This window comes from Hyperolius riggenbachi, chromosome 7, assembly GCF_040937935.1.
Source record: "Hyperolius riggenbachi isolate aHypRig1 chromosome 7, aHypRig1.pri, whole genome shotgun sequence".
In the NCBI taxonomy this organism is placed as follows: Eukaryota; Metazoa; Chordata; class Amphibia; order Anura; family Hyperoliidae; genus Hyperolius; species Hyperolius riggenbachi.
This window is the reverse complement of record NC_090652.1, coordinates 80,207,875-80,220,241: the sequence shown is the minus strand read 5'-3', so window position 1 is coordinate 80,220,241 and position 12,367 is coordinate 80,207,875. Positions and strand designations below refer to the sequence as shown.

The window sequence follows — 12,367 nt, the reverse complement described above, 5'->3', positions numbered from 1 at the left end:
TTGGTGATACTGCAGATCGCCACATAATCAGGAATAGCGTCTGTATTATAGGTGATTCTGCAGATCACACATAATCAGACGTCTGAGTTGCAGCACCCGATCGTTACAGGACCACTCACATCCGGGCCTTCGTGACATGGCCCCCTGGAGTGTACACAGCTCGTCTCAATGCAGAACACCGTCCAACCAACAGTCTGCCAGGCCCGTGCCAGGCCGGCTGCTGATCCGATTGTGCTTGTTGGGACCCTGTAATTCAGGTCCATATTGTCTGGTAAGCTTATCCATAAATCTTTTGGTGTGGTGGTGGTGGAATTGGAAGGCCAGCGCTGAAGTTTTATTGTATATTTATGAGCTGGTCAATTAGCTCCCACTAGAGACAGTGCAGGAATGACAGGACAGAGCGAGGAGCTTTCTCTTTACATAAAAACTGAAAACCATTTTTCACTTCAGATTCCCTTTAAATTAGGCATGTGCAAAGTCCGAGCCGGGAGGCCAAATGCAGCCCCCGACCAAGCCTTTTCTGGTGGCCCCCAAAGCTCTCTACAGTTGTTAGTTCCATGCAGTCCACAGGCTGTAGCTGCAGTGCTGCATGCAGGGGCCACCTCACGTTGCCCCTCTGCCTCCCCCTTTGCTCGCCTGAAGGCTTTCAGACACCACTGTAGCAGTAACAGTCACTGATTAGCAGCCGCCACTGTGCTAACTGTGCTAACTGTACACGGTATATGGGTTATTTCCTGTGGAAATGTTTCATTTGATAAAATGTCACAGGCACAATGTGCCTAACGGATATCAGCAAAAATTGTGTGTAATTTCGGTAGTACAGCCCCCTAGCACTCTTGAGAATGTCCCTTGGCCTAAAAAGTTTGGACACCCCTGCTTTAAATAGTAACGTCCACACTTACTATTTTTAGGCGCAATCTGAAAACTCAACTCTTCAGGCAAGCACTCTCTCCTACCTAGAACCCTGCCCACTAACCACCAGTTCTACCACTCCACACACAGCTTGCCCTTACCTACTGTCCTATGCCTTAAACGTTTAGACTGTAAGGCCTTTTGGCTAGGGCTCTCCACCCCTTTTGTCTCACAATCAGTGGCGTAGCTAAGGTGCTGTGGGCCCCGATGCAAGTCTTACAATGGGGATGGGGAACAGCTTGTTAATGATTACCACTATTCAAAATATCTATACAAATGATTATTATGAGCACAGGACCAATAGAGAGGTAATACTGTAGTTGAGGGATGGCCCTTTGGGGCCCCTCTTGCCCAAGGGCCCCCGTTGTGGTCGCAACCTCTGCAACTCCTATTGCTATACCCCTGCTCACAATGCTGTGTAATGGGTGTACATACCTTCCACCCCTGTGTAAAATATGTAGTTAATTTGTTCACTGCTTTAGCTGTTATACCCTCTTGTCTTACATTAACTGTTGTATACTTTGTATTGTTATACCCTGTATGCGATTGTACAGCACCACAGAAGATGCTCACGCTATATAAATCAATAATAATAGTAATGAAGCCGCCCATCCATTATCATCCATTGGCTTGGGTGGCGGGGAGACATGTCTCTACCTATTAAATCATTTGACATCATATGGTGATGAGTGGAGTTCTTCCTTACAAAGTCTGGTTTCTATACTTTAGTGCAGATCCTCAGCGACCCGAGAGCTGACTGCCCTCTTCCAGTCACCTGCTTTAGTGACATAGGCAGGAAGGCAAATTATTAAATTCTTTACTATATGAAGAAACATACATATCTGTATGTATTCTAAATTTTACATCTTTTGTGATGGTGGTCCTTTAAATCTTAATGAATCAGATAAATACATAATAGTACACCGATGGATACGTGATCATTAGGGGACTATACAGCTATTCAATCAATAATAATGAACTCAGACAATACTCCGTCAACAGTGATTTCTTGAGTTAAGCTCTGGGCTCTGTGAAGGTGAGTATGGGGGAAATCAGAGCTCACATTCCTCCCTGGGTTTACCAGCAGAGAGAGAGGTGTAATGGAATACGGTACATGCTAGGACCTGGCACCGCTCCAGACTATGATTATCTGACTTGTTGAGCAGGCCACAGTATTAGGCAATAAAGCCAAATGAACAATAAACTGGAGAGCGCTTTCATAGTTGCGAGCCCTCTGGTAATTAGTTTTATGTTGCAGTAGCTCCACTGATACGGTTTAAGTACTTAACCCCTGCAGTGCCTGGGCACAGCCACGCTAAAAGGCTGCCACAGACTGTCTGGCGAGTAGAGGCTGCAGGTAAAAGGAGTCTTTGTTGTCCGTAGCAACCAAGTTGGTACAACTGTTATTCTGTGACATGGTAAAGAAGAGAGGGAGCATTTTTGTGGCTATGGCTATGATAGAACAAAACAGTGTTTGGTGCTATTCTTTGAAGGATACATGAGGTCACCGTACAAAAAAATAAAAGCTATACTCACCTTGGGCATCTTACAGCCATTAGAAGTATCTCTGTCCAGCGCTGTTGCCAGGAGAGCTCTGAGCATGCACAGTTCAGAAAGGCTTAAACTATGCAAACGCAAGCCGCTTTCAGTCACGGGAAGCATGCACGCGCAGAACACCACGACCTAGCCACGGGTTGGGATCAAACAGCGGCAGCCAGAAGCACGGTGGAACTTCGGCGCTGGACAGAGACCTGGGTTATAGAGAGCAGCCTCTGGATCCTCCAGACCACCGCCGGACACTGGGACTCCCTGGAAATTCCCAGCCGCACTCCCGTCCGTGTATGGGTGTGGTCGTATGCAGTATCAAATAGCCACTCAGGTTTTTCCACCAAGACCGAACAGCTCCGTGCTACTTTGCAGTGCGGCCACACTTATTGAACCGTTTTATTTTATATTTAAATCTACTTTTTACGTTTTTAGTGTCTCATTGTCTCTGGCTGCTCAATGACACCTCCAATGAGGTACCGCAGAGGTAAAATCTATGAACTACTGACCCTTTTATCTCTTTCCTGCTCTCTGGGACCATTTACTGCCAGGAAAGTGTTTTGTGGCTGTAATTCCTAATCAGTGAGGGTTATGCTATAGTCCGACCGAGTCCTGGCCCAGACAGAAACTGTCACTTGGGTACCTGATGTTTAAAAAAGCATAGTTATTTGTGTGCTTGGCACTGTACTGTACATTCATGTCTATCTCATGTCACATGTCACCTTGTGTATCCTTTAAGTCATAAAAAAGTAAGTACTTCTTGTCCACATACAGTACTTGCTCCAGATCAGTAAATGACAAAATGATCAAAAGATCAACATGACACCCAGGAAACGTATGCTGGGAATACACCATGAGATTTTTTGGCAGATAGATGGTTCAATAGATAACTTCCGACAGATCCGATCTGATTTTTGATTGTATTTCTGATCGATTTCTCATAGAAGTGAATGGAAATCGATCAGCAAAACGATCAGACAGTAGATCTGCTGAAAAATCTCATTGTGTATTCCCAGCATAAGATTCTTAGAAGAGGACATCAATGGCAGTTGGCATGTTTTTCTCATGACAGGTTTACTGTGCTTACTTTTAGGCTGCTTGCACACCAAGACGTTACAGGCGCACGTTAGTGCGCCTGTAACGCTCCCCCAACGCACAGCAATGTAACACAAGTGGGCTGTTCACACAGCCCACGTTGCGTTACATGTAACGCTGCACGTCCTGTGCAAAGTGCAGCATGCTACGGCGTTGGAGCGGCTATAGCCGCGTTAGACTGTTTGCACATGCGCAGTGGGGGGCGGAGGAGGCGGGGAGAGCCAGCTACAGTAGCCGCGCACATGGCTACTTAATATTCACTGCACTGGCGGGCGCTGATTGGCCGGCGGGACCACGTGATGCGGAGTGTCTCGCTCCGCATCACGTGGTCCCGCTGGCCAATCAGCGCCACTCTGGGAGATATTATGGGCATCGAGCAGCCTAACGCGGCTCACTCTACCGTCGGCTTTTGCAGCACCATACGTTGTGTTAACGTGCCACCTAACACAACGTCTTGGTGTGCAAGAAGCCTAAAGAATGGCTGGACTTTTAAATTCGTATCTCTTTCTTTTTCTTTTTCCAGTAATCCAGTAATCTACAGGTGTTTTTTCCCCTCCCGAGCAAGACATAATATTGAATTTCCCGTTTTTCTATATAAGTTGATTGGGAGTGACAGAAAGTCTGATAATTTTTTTCAGAAAATTCAGTGATGTAGGATAGATTGCCAATTTCCCCTATCAATTTTTTGTAAGTTTTTGATAATTTTTTTCCCCCTTTCATAACTAGGCAATGTGCATTGCTGCAAAATGTTTGTTTGTTTGTTGTGTGTTCCAAAGTAAGCAGAAACAGCACCTGGACTCCCAGAGTGCACTGAGGCAGAAGGCAGTATGACATCATATCCTGAATAGTGTATTACATTGTACTTTATGTTGCTGCGGTTCCTTTATGAGCTTTGGAAACCCATAAGGATTATGTGAAGTTGGACAAATTGTATCTAGCCCAGGGCTCGCTACATGATAGCCGCTGAGCGGCGCCATCTCCCCACCCACTCCGATCGCCTTCGGCGATCAGAGTAAGCAGGAAATCCCGTTCAGAATGGGATTTCCTGCAGGGCTTCCCCGGTCGCCATGGCGACGGGGCGGGATGACGTCACCGACGTCATGGACGTCACAGGGAATCCCGATCCATCCCTCAGCGCTGCCTGGCACTGATTGGCCAGGCTGCGCAGGAGTCTGGGGCGGGGCGGCGTGGTGGATCGGCGCCGATCGAATGTTACAAGCAGCTAGCAAAGCTGGCAAAGCTAACAAAAAAAAATTATGCAAACCGGCCCAGCGGGGCCTGAGAAATCCTCCTGCGCAGGTTACCCCGAGCTGAGCTCGGGATAACCGGCAAGGAGGTTAAAGAGACTCTGTAACAAATTTTTCAGCCCTATTTCTTCTATCCTATAAGTTCCTATACCTGTTCTAATGTGGTCTGGATTACTGCAGCCTTTTCTAGTTGCACTGTCTCTGTAATATATCTAATCTTTTTTTCTTTGTCAAGGTTTGTCGACCCAGGGAGGAATGGGCTGCCTCTGCTGTGATAGGGAGAAGTTATGCACGCCCCCCCATGCTCTCCTGTGTGCTGTGTGTATGAGTTACAGGCAAGGTCTCTGCTCACAGACAGCCTGTCTGAGGCTCACGGAGCTGTGACCTTGTGAACAGCTGTTAGTGCAGAAAGATCAGTTCAAAGCCCAGACAAGCAGCTAAGGCAACACTGGGAGTAACATTCCAGCAGTCAATTCAGGCTTGAGAGGAGCCACTGCAAACAGGCACCTGCTCTGATGATGTATTTCCTGTTTAGCGGCCATCTTCATTGTTTACAAAAACAATCAATAAAACAGTGATTTTATCACCAAGAAATCAGCGGGGAGTGGCGAAAATGTCCCAAAGGGGGCTAGGAGAAGACAACAAACAGGCTGGAACATTTATTTATGTAATATTTTCACAGTACAGATTCTCTTTAAGTAGACTCACCTGGGCGGAGCCTTGTCGTGGAAAGGGTTAAAGGCCAGAAGTGAGGTTGCAGTCTCATCATTGGCAAGTAGCTTCCCAGCCAGGTGAATTAACCACTCGTTCTGTTCGTAGGTCTGAAATAACAGCCAGGTACAGGAAGAAAAAATTAAATTAAATAAAATGCGTATAAAAAAAAAAAAAAAAAAAAAAAAAGGATTCAAGATAAATTTCTGGAGCTCTACCTTCTGGTGGAAAAAAAACACATTAAAAAAAATCCAGAACTCAGGCAACCGGCATGCCTGAGGAGGATAACGAGGACAGTGCTTTGGGAGGTTTGCAGTGTAGAAAATACATACCGAGCCTCCAGGTGACCATTTTCTACTCTTCCGGCAGGTCCCTTCGGCTTTCCGGTCATCCATGCACGGCTCCTGGGGTGTCATGTGACCCAATGCTGGTCAGGTGACAAGCTGGGGCCGTACAAAGAAGACGTCAGAATGCCGCCAGGAGCTACAGGAAGGTTAGAAGGCGGTGCTAGAGCGTACGTACATCGGGAAAAAAGGGCGCGGGGTGTAAACGATAATATTGTTTTGTATTTAGTGTACAAATAATGTTTTACAAATCTATAACTCATTAAATAACGTTTATGAAATCGGCAATAGTGAAACCGTTAATCTTCTCTGTTTCAAAAGTGAAACTTAAAATAACGTTTGTTAAAAAAACGATAATATATGTTTAATCGTTATAATTGTATATTATTGTGATTAACCTTCATTTATGGTTTCTTCTTATAATAAAATCTGAAAATATTGTTTAGAACGATGATATAAATATAACTACGTTTGTAATAAGTGCTGTAAAACATTAGTAAGTATTACTAAAACGATACCTAACTCTCACACAGAACCCTCCCTGTACCTATCCCTAACCCCTAGACCCCCCTGGTGGTGCCTAAACCTAAAGGTGGCTACACACAATACAATAAAATTATCCGATTTTACAGCAATTCGATAAAAACGATCGTATCTCCCGAAAAAAATCGAAAGCTTTTTTTTTCATTCGACCCAAAAATCCGATCAGATTTCCCGTTTTCTTCGATTTTTATCGATCCGGAATGCCAGATATTTTTCTTCAATCTTTCTAAAGATTGCATGGTGTGTGTTAGATTGTCAATTTATTAATATACACACCCTAGCAATTTTATCAGAGTTTCCAATCAGTTTTATCATAATTGGGGAAAAATTTAACACACGTGTGTGGTACATTGGTCATATTTTTGAAATGTTACAATCAGTCAGAAAAATTTATTGCAATTCTTAAATTGAACAGATATTTAAAAAATGGTATGGTGTGTGGCCACCTTAAAGGAAAGGTTCAGGGAGGATGGGCAAAAAATAAAAATCAAATTCCACTTACCTGGGGCTTCCTCCAGCCCGTGGCAGGCAGGAGGTGCCCTCGCCGCCGCTCCGCAGGCTCCCGGTGGTCTCCGGTGGCGCGCCCGACCTGGCCAGGCCGGCTGCCAGGTCGGGCTCTTCTGCGCTCCAAGGCCCGGAACTTCTGCGTCCCACGCCGGCGCTCTGACGTCATCGGACGTCCTCCGTGCTCTACTGCGCATGCGCAGTAGTTCTGCGCATGCGCAGTAGAGCCCGGAGGACGTCCGATGACGTCAGAGCGCCGGCGTGGGACGCAGAAGTTCCGGGCCTTGGAGCGCAGAAGAGCCCGACCTGGCAGCCGGCCTGGCCAGGTCGGGCGCGCCACCGGAGACCCCCCTGGTGGTGCCTAAACCTAAGACCCCCCCTGGTGGTGCCTAAACCTTAGACTCCCCTGGTGGTGCCTAAACCTAAGACCCCCTTAGTGGTGCCTAAACCTAAGACCCCCCCGGTGGTGCCTAACCCTAACCACCCCCCTTAGTGTTCGCTTTATGTGGATAGTAATGTTTTACAAATAGTGACTGTAAAAAATATATTGCAATTTACGTTACGTACTGATTGCTTTATTTTGTGAATAATAATGTTTTACAAAACAGTAAGGGATACAATTTTAAATAATAGTTTAGTTAAATAGGATTAATATGTTTAGTATTTTTATAAACGATATTTGTCACGGGTGCATTTTCTAAACGTAAATCATCACAAGCAGTTATAAAACATTAGAAAGCTCCGGGCGCCGTTTGTAAAATGTTATTTATCGTGGGAGTGAATGGCGGTGCCCTTTTTGTCCACTAGCTGCCTGCGGCCTTTTTTCCCGTTCCCGGTGCTGGAGGCCCGGTTTCTATTTTCAGCTGCCGGGGCGAGGGGGTGGGTGTGTGTGTGTGTGTGTGTGTGTGGGGGGGGGGGGTGTGGGCAGGGGAATGGGGGAAGGTTTGTGCTTGCAGTATTTGCCCAGTTGCTCAAGCAACCTGCAAGCACATGTATCCGGCATAAGACAATCCCCACATGTGCCAGATCCCAGGGACTTTGCTGTAAATACCATTTCATATTTACCATTTTAAAATACCAATAACTGTATGTTTTAGAACTGAAAAAAAGAGAAAAAAATGCCAGTCCCCCACCTCTATACATAACAATTGATACGGCGCAACAAAACCTGCCAATGGCAATTACAGTGTCGGAGGTGCAAGAAGGGGATGGGGAACAGTTTGTTACTGATTACTACTATTCAAAGCATCTATAGAAGTGATTATTACCACCACAGGACTAGGGCTGCTCAAATCCGGATCCGGGAGTTGTTATCCGGATATCTCCGAGTAAACCTGCGCTGGGTGGGCGGGGGTTTCAATCTTACCTGTCTGACGTCTTCTTCGTCCGTCTCTCGACGCCTCCCATGATGCGCTCCACGCGCATCACGTGATTATAAACACTTCCTCCTTCAACCCGGAAGGAGGAAGTGTTTGTAATCACGTGACCGCCGCACAGGTTTACTGGGAGATATCCGGATAGAACTATCCGGATGTGTCCTGGATCGGATTTGAGCAGCCCTGCACAGGACCAATAAACAACTTATACTGTGGTTTAGGAAGGGCCCCTCTGGCCCAAGGGCCCCGATACGGTTGCTACCTCTGCAACTCCTATTGCTACGCCACTGGTCAAAGCAATTCTTTGGTACCTGGAGTTAGTGATTTCATAAACTGAGGAGTTGGATGATGATTTTTGCACCCACTCCATAACCCTGCAAGGGCTGTGGAGTCGGAGAAATTTTGGGTACCTGGAGTCAGAGTCTTTTTGTACCAACTCCACACCACTGATATATATATATTTCATATGGCACATGCAGGCATCTAAGGGAGGGTGACGATAGTGAGGGCTGCTCTGGATTCAGTCTGGCTGAGCTTGGAGTCCACCTTTAGCTCCTTCTCCATAAAAGAAGTTAATCTAGCTGTAGTAAGTGGACTGGGAGCAGTCTCTTAGCAGACAAAGCAGAAACAGTGCTGTGAGTCTTACAAGCAGCCTCCTCCCCTCTTTTGCGAGAGCCTTGTGCGCTATAAAAGCCAGCTCCACCTGGTGGTACGAGCGGCACAGTGCGCTAACGTGCTCCATCTGGTGAATTACATTTTCTACATCTGCAGGCCGCAAACGTCGGATTAAGTTACACTATTTTTTTTTTTCGCCAAACAAACATCAATTTCCTCTAACTTCCTTCTAGCAGTGAAGTGCTGCTATAGCGGCTCTGTGCTCTTACATCACTGACATTCTTTTTTTCATTTCAGCGTTTTTTTAAAGAACTATATTGTTCATACGTATTATGTTTTCATCATGCGCTATTTACCAGTGTAAACTTTTTACTGAAGTGAACTTGTCATGGTTTGCCCGTGGCGTACCTAGGGCATTTGACACCCGGTGCTGGGTATTAAATTACCACGCGTGTACCATCCACTGTTGATTATTCCTTCCTAATTAGTATTGTTATTAAACTACCACACACCCCTCCACAAAAAAAGGAAAGGAGTGAGTGTGGCGTGCTAAGCGATGCCAGGTATAGGTGCCCCCAGTATAGGTAGCCTGGAATAGTTGCCCCCAGCATAGGTAGCCTGGAATAGTTGCCCCCAGCATAGGTAGCCTGGAATAGCTGCCCCCAGCATAGGTAGCCTGGAATAGTTGCCCCTACAGTATAGGTAGTTCGAAATAGTTGCCCCCAGCATAGGTAGCCTGGAATAGTTGCCCGTAGTATAGGTAGCCAGGAATAGTTGCCCCCAGCATAGGTAGCCTGGAATAGCTGCCCCCAGCATAGGTAGCCTGGAATAGTTGCCCCTACAGTATAGGTAGCTTGAAATAGTTGCCCCCAGCATAGGTAGTCTGGAATAGTTGCCCCCACAGTATAGGAAGCCTGGAATAGTTGCCCCTAGCATAGGTAGTCTGGAATAGTTGCCCCCACAGTATAGGAAGCCTGGAATAGTTGCCCCTAGCATAGGTAGTCTGGAATAGTTGCCCCCACAGTATAGGAAGCCTGGAATAGTTGCCCCCAGCATATGTAGCCTGGAATAGTTGTCCCCAGCATAGGTAGCCTGGAATAGTTGCCCCTACAGTATAGGTAGCTTGAAATAGTTGCCCCCACAGGATAGGTAGCCTGGAATAGTTGCCCCCACAGGATAGGTAGCCTGGAATAGTTGCCCCCACAGGATAGGTAGCCTGGAATAGTTGCCCCCACAGGATAGGTAGCCTGGAATAGTTTCCACAACAGAATAGGTAGCCTGTAATAGTTGTCCCACAGGATAGGTAGCCTGGAACAGTTGCCCTCAGTATATGTAGCCTGGAATAGCTGCCTATAGTATAGGCTGCCAACCTTAGTTCATACCTTCATTCCACCCCAACCAGACTATTGTAATGCTCTCTACATCGGCTTTCCAAAAAAAGGACTTGTATCGCCTACAGTTGATTCAGAATACTGCTGCCAGACTTAACTAACTAACCCCGTCACTGCCACATAACACCAGTCCTGCACTCCTTTCACTGGCTACCTGAATAATAATAAATAAAAGATAAAATGGAGGATCCTATTCAAGATCGGCCTACTGACATTTCAATCACTACATAATCTGGGCCCTGGATACATGAAAGAAATGTTACAGCTGCGTAGCAATCCCTGCAATCTCAGATCCACAGGTTCTAATAATCCAGTCATACCCAGAGTCCACCTGAAAACTTTTGGTCCCAGAGCCTTCTGTCATGCTGCTCCTACGTTATGGAACTCCTTACCTCAGCCGATCAGGACAGCTCCATCTCTGGGCGTGTTTAAATCCAGACTGAAAAACCCACCTGTTCAGTTTGGCATTTGCAGAAATATAATTTTGTTGTGTGAATACTTCATCCTACTACCAACTACTGAATCTGAGAGAGCCTAAGCGCTTTGAGTCCTTTGGGAGAAAAATCGTTATAGAAATGTTATGAGAATAGATGCCCCTGGCATAGGTAGCGTGGAATAGTTGCCCCCAGCATAGGTCACCTGGAATAATTGCCCCCAGCATAGGTCGCCTGGAATATCTGCCCCCAGCATAGGTAGCCTGGAATAGTTGCCCCCAGCATAGGTCACCTGTAATAGTTGCCCCCAGCATAGGTCACCTGGAATAATTGCCCCCAGCATAGGTCGCCTGGAATAGTGGCCCCCAGCATAGGTAGCCTGGAATAGTTGCCCCCAGCATAGGTAGCCTGGAATAGTTGCCCCCAGCATGGGTAGCCTGGAACAGTTGACCCAGCATATGTAGCCTGGAATAGTTGCCCCCAGCATAGGTAGCCTGGAATAGTTGCCCCCAGCATAGGTCACCTGGATTAGTTGCCCCCAGCACAGGTAGCCTGGAATAGTTGCCCCCAGCATGGGTAGCCTGGAATAGTTGCCCCCAGCATAGGTCACCTGGAATAGTTGCCCCCAGCACAGGTAGCCTGGAACAGTTGCCCCCAGCATTGGTAGCCTGGAATAGTTGCCCCCAGCATGGGTAGCCAGGAACAGTTGCCCCAGCATAGGTAGTCTGGAACAGTTGCCAGAGCATAGGTAGCCTGGAACAGCTGCCCCCAGCATAGGTAGCCTGGAATAGTTGCCCCCAGCATAGGTAGCCTGGAATAGTTGCCCCAGCATAGGTAGCCTGGAATAGTTGCCCCCAGCATAGGTAGCCTGGAACAGTTGCCCCCAGCATAGGTAGCCTGGAATAGTTGCCCCCAGCATAGGTAGCCTGGAACAGTTGACCCCAGCATAGGTAGCCTGGAATAGTTGCCCCCAGCATAGGTAGCCTGGAACAGTTGCCCCCAGCATAGGTAGCCTGGAATAGTTGCCCCCAGCATAGGTAGCCTGGAAAAGTTGACCCCAGCATAGGTAGCCTGGAACAGCTGCCCCCCAGCATAGGTAGCCTGGAATAGTTGCCCCCAGCACAAGTAGCCTGGAATAGTTGCCCCCAGCACAGGTAGCCTGGAACAGTTGCCCCAGCATAGGTAGCCTGGAATAGTTAACCCCAGCATAGGTAGCCTGGAATAGTTGCCCCCAGCATAGGTACCCTGGAACAGTTGCCCCCAGCATAGGTAGCCTGGAACAGTTGCCCCCAGCATAGGTAGCCTGGAACAGTTGCCCCCAGCATAGGTAGCCTGGAACAGTTGCCCCCAGCATAGGTAGCCTGGAACAGTTGCCCCCAGCATAGGTAGCCTGGAATAGTTGCCCCAGCATAGGTAGCCTGGAATAGTTGCCCCCAGCATAGGTAGCCTGGAACAGTTGCCCCCAGCATAGGTAGCCTGGAACAGTTGCCCCCAGCATAGGTAGCCTGGAATAGTTGCCCCAGCATAGGTAGCCTGGAATAGTTGCCCCCAGCATAGGTAGCCTGGAACAGTTGCCCCCAGCATAGGTAGCCTGGAATAGTTGCCCCCAGCATAGGTAGTCTGGAACAGTTGCCCCCAGCATAGGTAGCC

General features: G+C 47.4%; 1 protein-coding gene across 4 annotated transcripts in view; it reads right to left on the bottom strand.

Moving 5' to 3' along the window:
- Window positions 1-12,367, bottom strand: part of LMF1 (lipase maturation factor 1) — a 716,474-nt gene that overhangs the window by 173,268 nt on the left and 530,839 nt on the right. For all 4 annotated transcript variants that reach the window (XM_068244158.1, XM_068244160.1, XM_068244159.1 and 1 more), the window contains exon 10: window positions 5,508-5,620. In XM_068244158.1, the coding sequence (XP_068100259.1) occupies window positions 5,508-5,620 (113 nt within the window). The remainder of the gene's footprint in view (window positions 1-5,507; window positions 5,621-12,367) is intronic.